This window comes from Episyrphus balteatus, chromosome 1, assembly GCF_945859705.1.
Source record: "Episyrphus balteatus chromosome 1, idEpiBalt1.1, whole genome shotgun sequence".
Lineage (NCBI taxonomy): Eukaryota > Metazoa > Arthropoda > Insecta > Diptera > Syrphidae > Episyrphus > Episyrphus balteatus.
The window spans coordinates 22,473,110-22,489,846 of NC_079134.1; the positions used below are offsets into that span (position 1 = coordinate 22,473,110).

The 16,737-nt window shown below is 36.1% G+C and overlaps 2 protein-coding genes across 2 annotated transcripts; both read left to right on the forward strand.

The window, feature by feature from the left end:
- The first annotated feature begins 477 nt into the window (after window positions 1-477).
- Window positions 478-1,698, forward strand: LOC129914493 (KRR1 small subunit processome component homolog). The gene has a single exon (XM_055993785.1). It carries the CDS (start codon window positions 593-595, stop codon window positions 1,622-1,624), a length of 1,032 nt encoding a protein of 343 aa, XP_055849760.1. The 5' UTR covers window positions 478-592; the 3' UTR covers window positions 1,625-1,698.
- Window positions 1,699-5,434: 3,736 nt separating this feature from the next.
- LOC129914509 (uncharacterized) lies at window positions 5,435-6,149 on the forward strand. The gene has a single exon (XM_055993805.1). It carries the CDS (start codon window positions 5,499-5,501, stop codon window positions 6,048-6,050), a length of 552 nt encoding a protein of 183 aa, XP_055849780.1. The 5' UTR covers window positions 5,435-5,498; the 3' UTR covers window positions 6,051-6,149.
- The last annotated feature ends 10,588 nt before the right edge of the window (window positions 6,150-16,737 follow it).

Sequence of the window (16,737 nt, forward strand, 5' to 3'; positions counted from 1 at the left end):
GATTTATTTCTCGCAAACTTCTTACTAAAAAATTTCAAATTTGTGAGTTTGTGACCTACTTTAGAGCAGGTCACACAATCAAATTCAGCTCACCTTGTGAGGTTCTTCTGACTTGTGAGGTTTTGCCAGAATAGGGCTGCTAGCTATAAATATACTAGATCATCTTCTACTAATAGCCCTGTTCCATTGCAGGTGGTAGTCTACTAATAGTAGATTTTTTGGTTAATCTAGTACTATCATCTACTCACTCATGCTCTTCTTCCCGAATAGATACGATTTGTATTGAATTCGTTTAAAGTGCGTTCCATTGAAAATCGCTAGTAAACTACTAGTAGTACTTTGCCACCTCCCAACGGAACAGGGCTAACGAACTGCAATGGAACACGTCTGTCATTACGTTTCAACCTTTAATGCCTCTAATTAATGGTAATGCAGTGCATTTAAACCGGCACCAATTTCACTCCTATCCAACTGTCAATTTTGACATTTTTCAAGCTACCCAAAATAATCCTCCGCATCCGCACGTGTAATCATTTGTAAAATTTGTTTTTATTTAAAAAAAATAAATTTATTTCTCAATTAACTCAATAAAATGAGTGACGATGAAAACGATGACAACCATCCCACCTCCACCGAACCAGTTGAAAATGCTTGGGCTATGAAAATCCCTGAATTCAAAGCCGATCACAATCTAAATGGTTTAGTTGAAGAAAGTTCATTTGCCACGCTTTTTCCAAAATATCGTGAAAAATATCTAAAAGAAGTATGGCCTTTAGTACAACAAACATTAGGTGAGTTTCATCTTAAAGCTGAACTTGATTTAGTCGAAGGTAGTATGGTCGTGAAGACTAGCAGAAAAACATGGGATCCATTTATTGTAATCAAAGCTAGAGACATGATCAAGCTGATGGCTCGAAGTGTTCCCTTTGAACAAGCAAAACGTGTCCTGGAAGATGAAATCGGATGTGATATTATTAAAATTGGTAGTTTGGTGAGGAAGAAGGATAAATTTGTTAAAAGACGACAACGTTTAATTGGACCAAATGGAGCCACTCTCAAATCAATCGAACTTCTTACAGATTGTTATGTTTTAGTTCAAGGCAACACAGTTTCAGCTTTGGGACCTTACCGAGGCTTACAGCAAGTTCGTGATATTGTTACTGAAACTATGAATAATGTTCATCCAATTTATAACATTAAAGCTTTAATGATTAAAAGAGAATTGGCAAAAGATCCGAAATTAGCCAACGAAGATTGGTCACGATTTTTGCCTAAATTCAAAAACAAGAATATTAGTAAACGTAAGCAACCGAAGAATAAGAAACCTAAAAAGGAATATACTCCATTCCCGCCAGAGCAGCCTGAAAGTAAAATTGATAAACAATTGGCTTCGGGTGAGTATTTCCTTAATAAAGAACAAAAACAGGGAAGGAAGAATAAGGAAAGGGAGGAGAAACAAGCTGCTTCGGCTAAGAAGCAAGAAGAGAAACGTAGTAAAGACTTCCAACCACCTGAAGAGCCAAACAGAAAGAGGAAAACTGATGCGGATGGTTCGGATAAGGTGGATGTTAAGGCGCTGAAGGCTAAATTAGCCAAAGCTAATAAGAAGATGAAAACGAAATGAGAAGAATGACGAGTTGTTGGAATAGGTTTAAGTTAGTAATTTTGTTTTTAATAAAATCAAAATTAAATTAATAATTGTCTTTTTGTTTATTAATTTTTGTAGACTTTTTACTTTTGCGGCATTTCCAGAATAATTTGCTTGGTATGAGAAGAAGAGTTGAAAAATTGAAAGTAATCTCTAAGTAGAACTTGATAAATGTTATTATATTTAGCAGGCTTAAGGAACAATTTTTTTTCTTTAACGACGTTTCGGGGTATAACATCAAAAAAGTTCGTACTTAAGTATTTGTATTTGATTATTATGAAATGTTCAAATTTCCATAATTATCAAATATTTATTTAAGTACGAACTCTTTAAATATTATACCTGAAGGAGGGGATACACTTTTCAAAAAGCAGAGCAACATTTTTAGTTTGAGCCTAATACGAAGCTGAAACAAAAGTTTATCAACGAAATCAAAATTTCAATATGCTTTCCGTTTTTTAGTACACAGCTTAGAAACAACTCCCGATTTAGTGGAGAGTTTTTCTGCTAGAAAGAGCTGTGTTGATGGTTTGATTAAAAAAAAAAAATTTTGTCCAAAAACGTATTTTCTGATATTTTTTCTTGATTTTAATTTTTTTTACTTTACAGAATTCTCGACGATATTTTTTTGTTATCATTTTCGCTGTCGACTTTGAGGACTTAGGTCCAATTTATTCACACTCCATTAAATTTAAAGTCGCCATTAAAAAAGGGAAATTTTAAAATTTGTATGCGATTTGACAGTTTTATAATTTTTAATGGAGCCTTTAAAAATAATGGAGAGTGAATAAATTGGGCCTTAGAAAATTTAATTTTAATTTATTATTTTTTAATTGTGCCATTTTTGGGTAGGATTTTTCGTTTCTCATCTAGGTTTTAATTAATGAAGTGAAAAAAAAAAAAACGGTCTACTGGAGGCGGAGGTGAACTATTTATTAGGTTTTATATCTCTAAAAAATAGCCCTGCATTTAAAACAGTTTTGTCTTCTTGTGTATTGTTAAAAGATATTATAAATCCTCAAGAGCTTTTAGATTATAGATACATTTTAAGATTGATAACTGTTACTTTCGAAATTAAGTGCATATTTTATGATATTATTTTTTTATTGAAGAAAAATTTAAAAACGGAAAGATAGAACTATTTATGAGAAGAATTTCTTGGCTAGAGCGTCTAGCCTAAAATTTAAAATGTTATAATATTAACACATTAAATTTTCCCTTCATTAAAGCCCATCCATTTTGTCCTAAGCAAATACAAATAGGTATACAGAAATAGATTTAAAACGTTTTTACCATAAACAGATCATTGTTGCCTGCAAAATAGTCAAAGTAATTGCATAAATTCTCGAAGAAAAAAGTGCTTCCGGTTGAAATTTTCAATCTATTTCAACTAAAAACAAACACAAATTTTATTGAAAAAAGTGTAACAATACGGAATAAAAAGTAACATGGTAACAAAATTATTAAATTTTTCAAAAAAGTAACACTTGTTACACTTGTAACATTGTGGCAACATTGTTCCTTAACCCTGTTAAACATATAACATTTATTGAAAGAATGAAACTAAGAAATAAATAAGTAATTTAGTAGAACTTGATAGATAAAACGAGTCTGACTCTTATGACTTGATGTATTTCGCTTACCTTACTGGAAAGAGAGTATAAGGCATAAGAGGTATTCATGTGAAAGTTATTATTGAAGGAGATATTCTTAAAATCAGATGATCCTTTAAGATGCTCCCCAATTTATTGGTTTCCCCCTTTGGTTTTCTGTACACAAGTAGCTCAATAAATCTAGTGATCACAGTCACACTACCATCTGGAGAACTTATTTGGATAAATTCTAAGTCATTAAGACTTAGTTTTTGATGAAAAATTTTCTCAAGTCACTATTTTCTTATGGTTAAGTTTGAGAGAACGAGAGATCGAAAGCTAGTGTTGAAAATGGATGAAATGTTGAAAATGGATGAAATGTTGAAAATGGATGAAATGAAAATCATACGATTTTTTTAAATCGAAAACGTTCAGAAAAAACGCAACGTTCTCGTCTCGTCGTCTCGCAATATTGTAAATCAGGCATAATCAGGGTTCCCAGGTTTTCAAAATAAAAATCCCCTTTTTTTAACACCAAAACGTTTATTTTTCCCCTTTTTCGTAAAAAAATTCCCTTTTTTCCAGAAAAAAAAAATGCAAGTATTTATTTTTTTTTTTTTTTAATTTTTTTACTTAAATCTTTTTTTTAACATATTAATTTTGCATTTAATTTATTCATAAGAATAAAAACTTTATAATGGACATAAGTAAATAAAAAAAATTAACAAAAATGAAGCTCAAAACAAAAAACAGTCAAAATAAAATTTATGAAGTATGGAACTACTTCATAAATTTTATTTTGAGGGTAAATCTAAAATATCATTGCTAATTTAATAAAAAAATTAATATTATTTTCTATATTTAATGTATTTTTGTAAATCATAGAGTATTTATGCCGATTAAGGCAGGCTTTTTTAACAACGATTTCTTAAAAATGTATAAGTATTTTTTTTTTTACTTTTATTTTTTTTACTGCCGCGGCTGCTGGCTGAAAATTTCGTTTGATATACCCAAAAAAGTACAGATTCCCTTAATGAAATATTTTGATAAGTGAATTAAAAAATGGAAGCACCCTAGTTTTTAGTAGAGCTGTCAAATTAAAAAATCCACTTAGCGTGGAATACGATAGTTTATTTCGAAATTAAGTTTTATTTAAATTGATTCCATTGTTCAAAGATTGTGTCTAACGTTTTTGTAACCCTTTCGTCTAAGAAAATCGGTAAAAATGGTGATTTTCCCCTTAACCTGGGAACCCTGGGCATAACCGCGTTCCTTAGGAGGTGGTAGATACTAATTATTAGATGATTTATAGATCTAGTACTACAATCAGCTAGATATAGAGAAGGTCATACCTAGTTCCGACGGTTTTTTTTTTATTTTTTTGTTTAAATAGCGCTTTCTCCAAATTCGGGTATCCTACTTAGTGCCAATATTTTTTATTGCAACTTTACTTTGAAATGAATAGGTCTACTACTCAGTGTTTAAAGAGATCAGTAATTAAGAAAGGCTCAACTAAAGGGGCCATAACATTGAAAGCTGCAAAGTTGAACATTTTCAAACTTATTTTCTAATTCGTCTATCCGGTGCCGGACCATACACTGCGAGTTGTGAAGTATAACTTCTAACGGACGCTATATCTAAATTTTGTTTAAACAACCCGAGAGTCCATACAGAATTATATTGGACTAAGAATTTCAGTTAAACTCGAGAATTTACATAAACTATCTTAAACATGATACTGAGCCTTACCAATAATCAAATTTAAAGCTCATTTATGTATGTACGCATAATCCTTTGTACGAGTAGATTAGAATTCCATGGATATCATGGTATAAGAAGACAAGGTATGATCGTTTTTGATGTTTAATTTGGCAAAGTCAAAGGCAACAACAATTTCCAAGACAATTTTGTTAACAACAATTTCAATGGGACAGCTGTCAAAAACTTAGAAAGCCATCTTTTTTTTTTCAACTGACAATTCCCGATACAGACTTTCTTCTAATGATCATACCTTCTCTTTTTATACCATACATGGATATAATCTGCGTTCCATTGAAAATTTTTCGTAAGTTAATCAAAATTTCTTTTTCACCCCCAAAGGAACATGTCTTTTATAATCTTGAATCTCTTACAATATTTGTAGTTGCACATCTCTAGTATTCGAGTAGATTTTTATGTGACACTTCCAGTCGGTAATACAGTTTTTATTTTTGTTTTGCTCGTGTATTTTGTGTCATATTTTTCGTCTGAAAAAAAAAATGCCAAACACTCTTCAAACAAAAGGAACAAATGTTCCCAAATCTAAAACAAAATCCAGAATAAACAAACGTCAAAGAAATCGTCGTCGAAATAAACAAAAACAATTAACAAATGCTATTCAACAAAATAAAACTCAATCTCAAACACGACAAACAGAATTTTCCTTTAGTCAGAGTGCACAAAAAAATGGATCTGAAGTTTGGAGTGCTGCATATGAAAATGCCGTAAGATGGCACGGTGAACATCAGAACAATTTTTGGCGACATGCTGCCGAACAGCTTGAAAATGAAAATCAAATGTTGCGGCAACAATTGCATAATGTTGCTAGAATTAAACCGGAAAGGGAAACTCAAGTTTACTATGAAACATCCGATGAAGAGGAACAGGAAGTGGTTTCGATTAAAAAAGAAGAAGCAGACGATGAGGTTGATTCAAAATATTTGGAATTTTTACAAATAACAATAAAACATCGTGAAGAACTGCGACTAAAGAGAGAAGCTGCTGATAAGTTGGAACAAGACGAAGCTTCAACAACGCCAACAATAGACTAAGATTAACATTTATGTTCTTTTTTGTTTTCACTGTCTGTATTTGTTGTGTTCATTGTATTTATAAGTATTAGACTCAAATAAATGTTTTTAAGTAAAATAGTTTGGTTTGTGTTTTTTATTAAAAAAAAATCATAGAATAGTCTATTTCGATCTGATTTTTCAATCTTCTAATAAACAGTCAGTTAACTAGCTCGACGAATAAAGTTGTCAGATAACAAAATTGAATATTTCAGTCAAGAAAAATCTATTTTATGGAATAACAAAAAAAAAAAATGTCAAATTCAAAAATATTCAAAATTAAGCGTCATTTTTATTTATAACTATTTTTGTTTTCTTGTGTTCCCTTGTATAATTTATAATCTCAAAGAAATCCATTTTATCAATGTTTTCTTCAAAGCAGCTTTGACAATTGACACAATATTTTTGTTGGGATTATTCCTTAGAATAATTTGTATTCGTCTCTGAAAGAAACAGATAGTTTTATTACTCTATTAAATGTTTTATTCCTAAGAATAAGCTATATATCTGACTGTTGAAAAATTGGTTTTGTCTCTACCTGGGGAATAAGTACTAACTGACTGTTTAACTGACATGGAAAATTGGCCCTTAATAGACCGGAAATCCAGAGCAAAATAGAACAAATTTATTCAAGAGTTTTTATTGCTGAATATGATTCCTTGGCATAAAAGAATACTGCTGCGATTGGTGCATTTTTGAGAAAACGGCGACACTGGTCGGTTTTCAGTTTTTTTTTAATTTAACTGGAAAACCAAGCCTAACTTTGAAATGGTTGAAAGACACTTTTCACAGAAAATTAAATTTTCTATCAAGCTAAGATGGTTGAAAAATTTTAAAAATTATTTTTTACTAAAATTCTAACCTAAAATCTATGAAAAAATGTTAAAAAATTGAGGATTTTATTTTATTTTTTACTAAATCAAGGGGAATTTCGTGTAGGAAGCCGATACGTCCAAACTTTTTACTAATAAAATAAAGCAGAGGTAAAATCTTTTGATAATATGCAATTTTTATTTTTTTTTGTCAAGAAACTATTAAAATGTACCTTTCCAAAAATTAGAACTTTTATATTTTTGACTTTTTTAGTTGAAAGCAAGTTTTTAAAATTCGATAAAATCGTAATAATTGGTTAGTTTTAGACTTTTAAAGTAAACAGACCTCGTGGGATTGATTTAATATAAACTCAGTATGACAATTAAAAAAAATTATTTGCATCCTTTTGGCCTTGTGTGCAATTTTTTGTGTGTGTGTTTTTATAAACACGGATCGAATGGATGGACGGACAGTCATTAGCTTTGGTCTATTGCATAGAAGAACATTTAATACCAACTCTTTTACTGTTTTCAATGGCCTGAAAAACAGTTCTTGTAAAATCAACGACCAACGAAAAGTATCTCTTGAAAAACAAAAAAATACTCAAACGAGTTTTAAACTCTTTTAATTATCTATAAAATGAGCCTTTTATTGTTTTTTATCACATTATCAGTGCAAGCAAGCAAGTCAGTGAGAACGGACGTGTTAGCGGACAACGTACAAAAAAAACCACCACCATAGCAAAACTACCACCAAAAAAAAAGGGATTAAAACCGGACTACCTGCCAGCTACCTGGACGGATTAACTAGAAAAAGGGATAACTACCCAAATTAACTTAATCCCTAATCGTAAAGTATTTTACCGATTAGGATTAACTTAATTATTTCCATCAATAAGGATTACCGACCCATTATAAACATGGGTAAAAAGGAAAAGCGGAAGGACGAAGCAGCCGCTACCTATGACGAGTTCATAAAAAAGGTCAGAGAAGGCATTTCTTCTCATGGAAAGGAGTTTCTGCTCCAAATACATGAGAAGCTCAATGCCTTTGATGAGCTATATACTGAAGAAGATGACCAGCAACAAGAAAATGACGACCAACAAGAAGAAGAGGATCAAGAACAGCCAGCAAGAGAACTAGAGGATCTAGAACAGCCAGCAGAAGAACAAGAGGAGGAAAAAGAAGCTCTACTGTCCGATTTCGAGGACTTAGACGACATCGCCAAAACCAGACAAGTCATTGTGGATAACAATGACGCCGAAATGATCGATGCCGGACAAGAACCACCGAAAGCCCAGCCAGAATCTGCCTTTATCAAGGTGATTCGAATTAAGAGGAAGAGGAAGCCAGCAGCCATGTCTTCTGAGCAATTGGAGGCCAAGAAACCAACCCCGTCGACACCACCACCAACGCCAACTCCATCAGCCGCAGTTGTACCAACCACCTCATCAGCCCCAGCAACCCAAATGGACTCAGCCGCAGCAACTACCCGGAAGACATCAAGGACAGCCACCACCATGGAAGGAACATCTAGGGAGAAGCTTATGCCACCCATTGTCTGCTTTAAATTGAATGTCGCAGAGCTCAACCGACATTTAAGAGGACTGGGTGTAGCATACAAGGCCACGAATTACAACAACGGCAAGACAGTCATATTAACGAAGACCAAGGACAACCACAAGAAGATCACGGAGTACTTAAAAGAAAGGAAGACCGAATTCAACACATATACCCCGAAGGAAGACAAGAAAATCCTCATGATGCTGAAAGGAGTACACAGCACATTCGAGGTAAACGACATTATTGAGGAACTTAAACACGAGGGAATCAACGCCATCAACGTGAGCCCACAAAAAGGAAGGAAGGACAAGGAGTACAACAACTTTGTTGTAGAACTGGACAAGGACTGCGACATCCCAGCAGTCTTCAAGAAAACACTACTCCTGAACCAGAAAATCCACTGGGAAAAATTCAGGTCTACCACCATCACCCAGTGCAAGAACTGCCAGGCGTTTGGACATGTTGCCAGCAACTGTGGCATGCGGTACAGATGCGTCAAATGCAAGGACCAGCATTTACCAGGAGAGTGCCCAAGGACGAAGAACAACACGAAGGATGACAATGTTTACTGCGTAAACTGCCAGAAAACCGGACACCCTGCTAGTTGGAAAGGATGCCCCGTCCTAAAACGGAAAATGGAGGAAAGGAGGAAAGCCACCGAGAAGAAGGTGGAACAAGCCAAAGCTGTGAAGAAGACAACAGTGGAATCCATTCAACAAGGACTGAGCTTTGCCACCGTTGCAGCCCGTGCAACACAAAGACGCCAACCCACGAAGACCACCAAGCCCCAGGAAACATCTCAACAGGCACCAGCAGCAACAACAACCAAGAAGCAACCTGCCCCAGCACCAAAACCAGCAACGAAGACCCAGGATAATGGAGACGTCTTTGCAGATGCTGAAAGGCTATTTGGAGCTGACCTTTTCACTTTAGTGCAAAAGGCCAAGCAAATAGTCCCAAGCAATTATGCAAGCCTTGACGATAAGGCAAAAACATTAATAATTGGCCGTCTTATCTGCCAATTATGTATTTAAAAACCCTTAAAATACTAACCTACAATGTAAACTCTATTTACTCCATAACCAGACGGGTTTCTTTAAACTTGTTTTTAAAGTCAAAGAAACCCGATATTCTTTTCTTACAGGAAACTAATTTACAGACGAGGAACAAATATCACCCAGAGGGATACCAAATCTTCAGAGAGGACAAAACCAGCAACGGAGGAAGAGGAACCGCCATACTAATGAGGAAGCTGTTTCAAGGGGAACAGATGAAAATAAACGGACTCAACGCCACAGAAGCTACCTGCGTCATCATCAAGACATCGGAATCAGAAACCCTGATTCTGATGTCTATCTACATGAAGGGAGCATCGTCTAAAGGTAACATCGAGGAGGATCTCAAAAAACTTATGGATATCGCAGAAGAGCACACCCATTGCATCATTGGAGGAGACTTCAACGCCAGGCACCCCAGATGGCTGGACAGCATTAGCTCACAGCAAGGAGAAACCATCGTGGACTGGCTGGACAACAATCCACACCGACATTCACTGGCCATCGTATCGCAACCAACATCCACCTTCCCGAGGACACCATCAACGCTGGACTTTTTCTTAGCATCAACGAGCTTCATCAACATTCTCTCACAGTTCGAGAACTACCGCTGTGTGACACATCCATCGGATTCGGATCATCTTGCTGTGGAGCTTGATATTCGTCTCAGACAGAGGATATTGACCACTCAACCTGATCCGGAGTTTCACATCAGGTATGATCGAGTCAACTGGAGACAATTCCGCGATGACACCGAGGCAAGACTTCCTGAAGTGACCAACATCGCCAAACTAACGAACACCGAAATTGACGGAGCGATCCACGGATTGGAGAATGCAGTCAACATCGCCTTGGACAACCAGAAGTCCCAGAAGACATCAAGGGATAGATTCTCGAACCTTCCAGAGAATATCATCGCCATCAACAACCACAGGCAGAGGCTAAGGAAAAAGCTACAAAGGATACTGCATCGGACCTACAACACGGAGAATGACGAATACAGAAGGACCTATTCGGAACTAAAATGCACCCAAGTTATGTTTGACCGGGCGGTTAAACATTTCCAGGACTCCCAGCTACAAAGAAGACTCCAAGATATCAAACCTGGACCAGACTGCTTCAAGAAGATCAATGCCATCGTAGGAAGAAGACGACAACTCCCAGACTCTATCAGCCATGGACAAGCAACAGCACACACCCCAGCAGAAAAGGCCGAAGCGTTTGCAAATCACTTCGAGGGAAACTTCACGGACAATCCACCAGTTCATCTCCCGGAATTCATGATGGAAGTAGAAGAAAGAGCAAATGAAGGACATCAGTCATCAGCAATAACAACATTCAGCGAGGAAAATCCTGCCCACAACCCCATCAACAACGACGTTTTCACCAACACCGAAGACATCCGTGAGACCATCAGCACAGGGAACTCAAAGAAGTCAACTGGACCAGACGGCATTTCCAACTTTGTTTTGAAAAAGTTGCCGAACATCGCCCTCTTCCTGTTGACAGTCATCTTCAACAACTGCCTAAACAACGGCTATTTTCCGGCAGCATGGAAAACAGCAAGGATTGTTCCAGTACCAAAGAAGACCGACAGGAACACCGTGGAAGGATACAGGCCCATCTCACTACTTTGCTGTGTTAGCAAAGTACTTGAGAGTCCACTACTGAGAAAGGTAAAAAGTTTCTGCTTGGAAAGAAATATAATACCAAACTTCCAGTATGGATTCAAGGGCAAGCACTCGACAATTCATCCTCTTCTTGGACTTCACAGCAACATCACCGTGGGATTGAACAAAAAGGAAACCACCGTAGCTTGTCTGATAGACATCGAGAAGGCATTTGACAGCGTCTGGATCAATGGACTCATTTATAAGCTAATGGAATTTGGCTTTCCAGGATATCTGGTAAAAATTATCAAAAATTTTCTTACTAATCGTCTTTTCTTTGTACAGGTTTCCAGCGACAAGTCAGGACTACGACCCATTAAGGCCGGAGTTCCGCAAGGGTCAAGATTAGGCCCCTTCTTATTCAACATTTTCACAGCAGATCAACCCGAAAACCCGCCAGGCACGAGGACCAAACTGTACGCAGATGACTCCATCACCTACTCAACATCATCATCGCCAGAGATAGCAACCCGTAGAGTGCAGGAGCACATCTACAATCTCTGGAACTACTACCTCAAATGGGGATTGAAGATCAACGCCAGCAAGACGGAGCTAATTTGTTTCAGACCACCACAGACAAGGACAAGGGCCCGAAGAAGGATCGCCGAAAGGAGCCGGAACATCACCATAGGATTTCCTGACAACACCGTAGTTACAACAAAGGACAGAGCCAAATACCTGGGAGTAAACTTCACCAACCGGATGAAGTTTAACAAACACGCTGCAGCCATTTTGAAACGCGCCAGTTTTTCGTTTCACCTGGTACATCCTCTACTAAGGAAGCAGTATGGACTCTCAAAGAAGACAAAACTACTCCTCTACAAGCAGCTCATCAGGCCCGTCATCACCTATGCCTGCCCGGTCTGGTTCACAATTTCACCATCAGCCATGAAGAAGATCAAACTCTTCGAGAGGAAAATACTCAGAGTTTGCACTGGACTATATCGGAACCCCCTAACGAGGAAGTACTGGCCAAATAAGAAGCTGTACGAGGCAGCTGACATCATCCCAATCGACCAGCACATGATGGAACTATCCAGCCGAATTTTGAGGAACCTCGAAGGACATCCAAACCCGGAAGTACAACAACTGCTACAGGACGAAATTCTCACCAGCCAAAGGTACCTACACCCAAGAGCGATAATCGATGCCAGATTCCAGGATGTACTATTCAACGAAGGAAGACCATTCTACGAAAGAGCGGACAGCGGACACGACAGGGGATAAAAACCTTGAGTTATAATTAATTTCCTTATTTTATTTAACAAGACATTTATTTTTTCAATTTTAATTTTCATGTATTAGATTAAGTAGACAAAAATATGTATTTATATTTTATAAAACCATCCTTTAGCCAGTAGAAATAAGTTAGGCCCCTTCTGAGCCAACAATCTAGTAATAGTTAATTATAAGCCTAGTTTTAAGACAATTGTATATATAAAACTTAAGCAAAATAAAAACAAACCTTAATCTAAAAAAAAATCTTTTTATCACATTATATTTTTCATCTAAGTCTAAGATAAACTGGTGTCTAAAACTGATTAAGAGTTTTTTCCCATAGAATTTTCATGATTTGTTCATTACAAAATCAAATGGGTTTTTATCAAAATCTAATCTACCAAAAATCTATGGATAACTATTGAGTCGATTGTTTTCGATTTTATTCGAAGTTATTCTATTTATCGTCAAGCCTAGTACGCAGCTGAAGCGGAACGAAATTTTCCATACCCAAATAGGTAGCTCAATGAAATCTTGAACGAAATTTATTTTTTTGTTTGTTTTTGTTTTAAAACATCTTTTCTGATATTTTTTCTTGAATTTTTTATTTGTTTTTTTTTTTTTTTTTTATTATTTTGGTTTTAACATTATACCTACTCAAAGGTATTTTTACTTGCGATATAGGTACTATGTATATATATCAAGTTATGCATTCTAAAAAAAAAAGTTATTGAGATAACATTTTTCCATGACATTACGATGATAGAGAATGCCAAAAAAGTGGGTCCCGCAAGTCCGTCTGTCTCTCCGTCTGTCAGTCTGTCTGTCTGTATACGAAGCTACAGCCTAAACGGATGGACAGATTAACTAACATCGAACTTGGTATGTGGCGTTTTTTGGCGACTCTCCAGAGGGGTTTTTGAAATTAATTTTTTGGACCAAAAATAACGGTATACGGTACCTGTCCAGTGTTGCCAGAATATTTTCGAGGCAAGGAGCCGATTTTGAAAAATCCTGGAGCCAAAAATAGCCGCTTTCAAAAATGGGCCAAAAATACGCAAAAAACTTTTTTTTAAATTTTCAAATAACTTTTGCAGTATAATTATTTTTTTTTCATTTTGGTGATATATTCTGGTTTTCATGCTCTTTTATGGGCGTAAAATTAACTTTTAAATAAAATCAAATGAAAAATGTATGCAAATTGTATGTCTGTTCACATTTTTAGTGGGATTTTTTCAGTAAAATGCCTTGATTTTAAAGGAGCCGTAAATCACCAAATTAAAAATGAAAAGAGCCAAAATCCGACAAATCGAAATTATTAACGGTACCTGCTATAGAACCGTTTTTTTAATCCGATTTATTCCGAAACTACTCATTCGATTTCAACGAAATTTTTTTATAAAAAAGCATTTATATTATTGTAATTTATAAGCCAAAAATAAAATTTTGAAAAAAACTTAATTTTTGGATTTAAAAAAAAATTTTGACATTTTTTGTTGAAAAATCAAATTTTCGAAAATGGCACATCGAAAAAAAAAAATGAAATTGAAATGCTCCTCAATACCTTATGTTTTTGGCAATTCTATACGAATTTCGTCTGATTTTGATATTTTTTCAAAAATTTCTATATGCGACTGTTTTTTGCCTGGTGACCCCGTTTTTTGCGACCTTCTCGAATTTCCCAGCGGCAACACTGGCCTATAACCAGTAGTTGGACTGGCATGTATGGGTTGTTAGTGGGAAATAGGGAATACCTTCACCCTAATCGCTCTGGACGCCAAAATTGAGGTTTAAGTAAAAAAATTATCGTGTCATAGGAAAGATGGGAGAAGAGCGAAGGGGACTGACAAATAAAATTCTAATTTAAGACAAATTGTAGCTCCCAGAACAAGTCATTTTAGTGTACAAACGATTTACGTATTAGGGGGGATTTTCTTATACAAAGTATAAGAAGTATAGTGTAGGAAAAGACGCAGATGCCGATTACTAGTTGAGGGGCGGCCAACTTGCTGTTTCAGTCTAGAATATGGAATGTGCAACGACTAACGGGAGAAAGAAGTCATTGGAAATTTTTTTTACAGAATTCTATCTGCCAGACATCACAAAGTCGTCATGGAAAAACCTTTTTGACTTCTATTTGGTGAACAGATCGTTCCCCAAATTTGCCGCCCCTAAAATCTGCCGCCCTAGGCTCCAGCCTACTCAGCCTTCTGGTAAATCCGCCTCTGGTCAAATATTCTATATTATTTTGAGCTAAAGGCTCGACCTAACACTCGGTTAAATTTTATAGTTAAGTTTCCCAATTATAAAATTTAACCGAACATTAACCTTTAAACTGACTATTATATTGGTTTTTGGTATGTGGAAATATTTAGAATTCCGATAAATATTAAAGTAGGCTTTAATTTTGATTATTGATAGGGCCCAACGCCCAATATATCTTCCAGACAAACTCTCAAACAAGAGTTTTATGTCTGGATCTGGAAGTTGTGATTTTCAAAATCCATGTCTTAGTGTTATCAACAATGTACAAAAAGTCTTGTCTGTAAAAAAATTCAAAATGCATTTACGAGTACCTATAGCTCTCTCAATAATGATCAGAGTCCTTGCTTTTCAATTTTATTAATCTCTGAACTTCGCCAATATAAAAACTGGCAAATATGAATATGGATTAAAAATACCTAACAAACAATAAACTGACCAAAATGATAACATTCAAAATATGCCGTATAAAAAACCATAAGACCCGTTGTTGTTATTTAAAATCATACAAAAAATCACAATAATTGTAGGTACTTGGAGACTTACAAAACCACAACATTATTAAAAATTATTATTATTCTTCCGTTCTATTGTTGACTTGAATCTGAGATTTCTTAAGACCAAGACCAAACCTATACATTTATATACACGCTCGTATGTTTGTTATTTTCAATAACACAAAACCACACGCTCAAAAAGTGGTCATAAGGTACTGAATTATTGGATAATCGCCTACTAATAGAAAAACTACTCGCATCGCGCAAAGAGTCGTGAGCCACCTGTATCGCTGAATCCAGTTGCACTGCACCGCACTCTGGTGCACCAAGAATACCATAGAAGGCTGCACATTGAACATTTAACATTGCAATTGTAGATACAGCACAGAACCAGAGAGATTCTGATTCAGTCAGCCCAACCCCACTACGACGTGCCGCGATGGTGGATTCTGATGACCAGACGATTACATTCCGTTCGACTTGCTATATGAAAGCTTTAGCGCAAAATTAAATTACCCAAACAGAGAGAATAGAAACAAACCGAATAGAGCGCAGCGCTATCGCACGCTTTGGTAAATGGAATTCAATCCCAGCGCTCCAGCTGAATGGACTTGGTAATGGTTTGGTGTTGTTTGGAAGCATTTCTAGAGAAAGGTCGACCGAAGACAACATAAAACAAGCACATAAACGGCAGAACCTCACACAATTTACAGCTACATGAGGAATGGTGGTGGTGTTCCATATTTTAGTGCATCAATGCTGCAGCTACTATTTCTGCTGATGTTGATGTTGCTGCTGCTGCCTGCTCTCTGGCCATGACTTAGGAGGGGCGGAACAGTACCGCAACAAGATGAATAGGTCAAGTGCATACTGTGCAACAGAATCTACTGTATACCTACTGAAAACGACGACGACCGACCGACAACGACGTCGATGTTGGATAGAGAGATGGAGACTTATATACATGACATGATATGCGGCGAAAGGACGACGAGTTGTCCGACCGAAATGACGTGACTTAATAGCTAAATCTGAATTTCAATGAAGCTATATCTTTATCGTCGTCGTCTAGCGCAATGATGCTGCTGATGATGGCTTCTTTCTGCTCTGCTCTGGGAAACCCAGAATAACATACCAACTTTTCCAAATAGTATAGAATTTTTTGGCTTTGGCGCATACAAATACAAAAAACAAAACAACAACAACAACAACAAAAACGGAACAGAGAGTATGTATTCCGAGATTATTCCTTTGTGATGATTTATGCGCTGGCCTAGTGTAGTGGAATATAATGTCGGTTTGGTTGGCTTGAAGCAATTGTTTGGAAAAGATCGTGGTTGAGTTAATTGGCCTGGAGCACGAATGCAAACCATTTTAAAATCGGATTGGGTCAAAGTTATATTTCAATTAACCAGGAGTATAAGGGTTGGGAGATGGTTAAATGGTTTTAAGTTTTTTTTTTTTGTTATCGTGGATAGACCTCTTTAGGGGACAAGGTATAGATGTACATGGATTTAGTCAAATTGTTTCCGGAAAAAAAGAGGTAATTGAGACGAATTGACTTTGTAACCTATTTCGATATACATACCCAT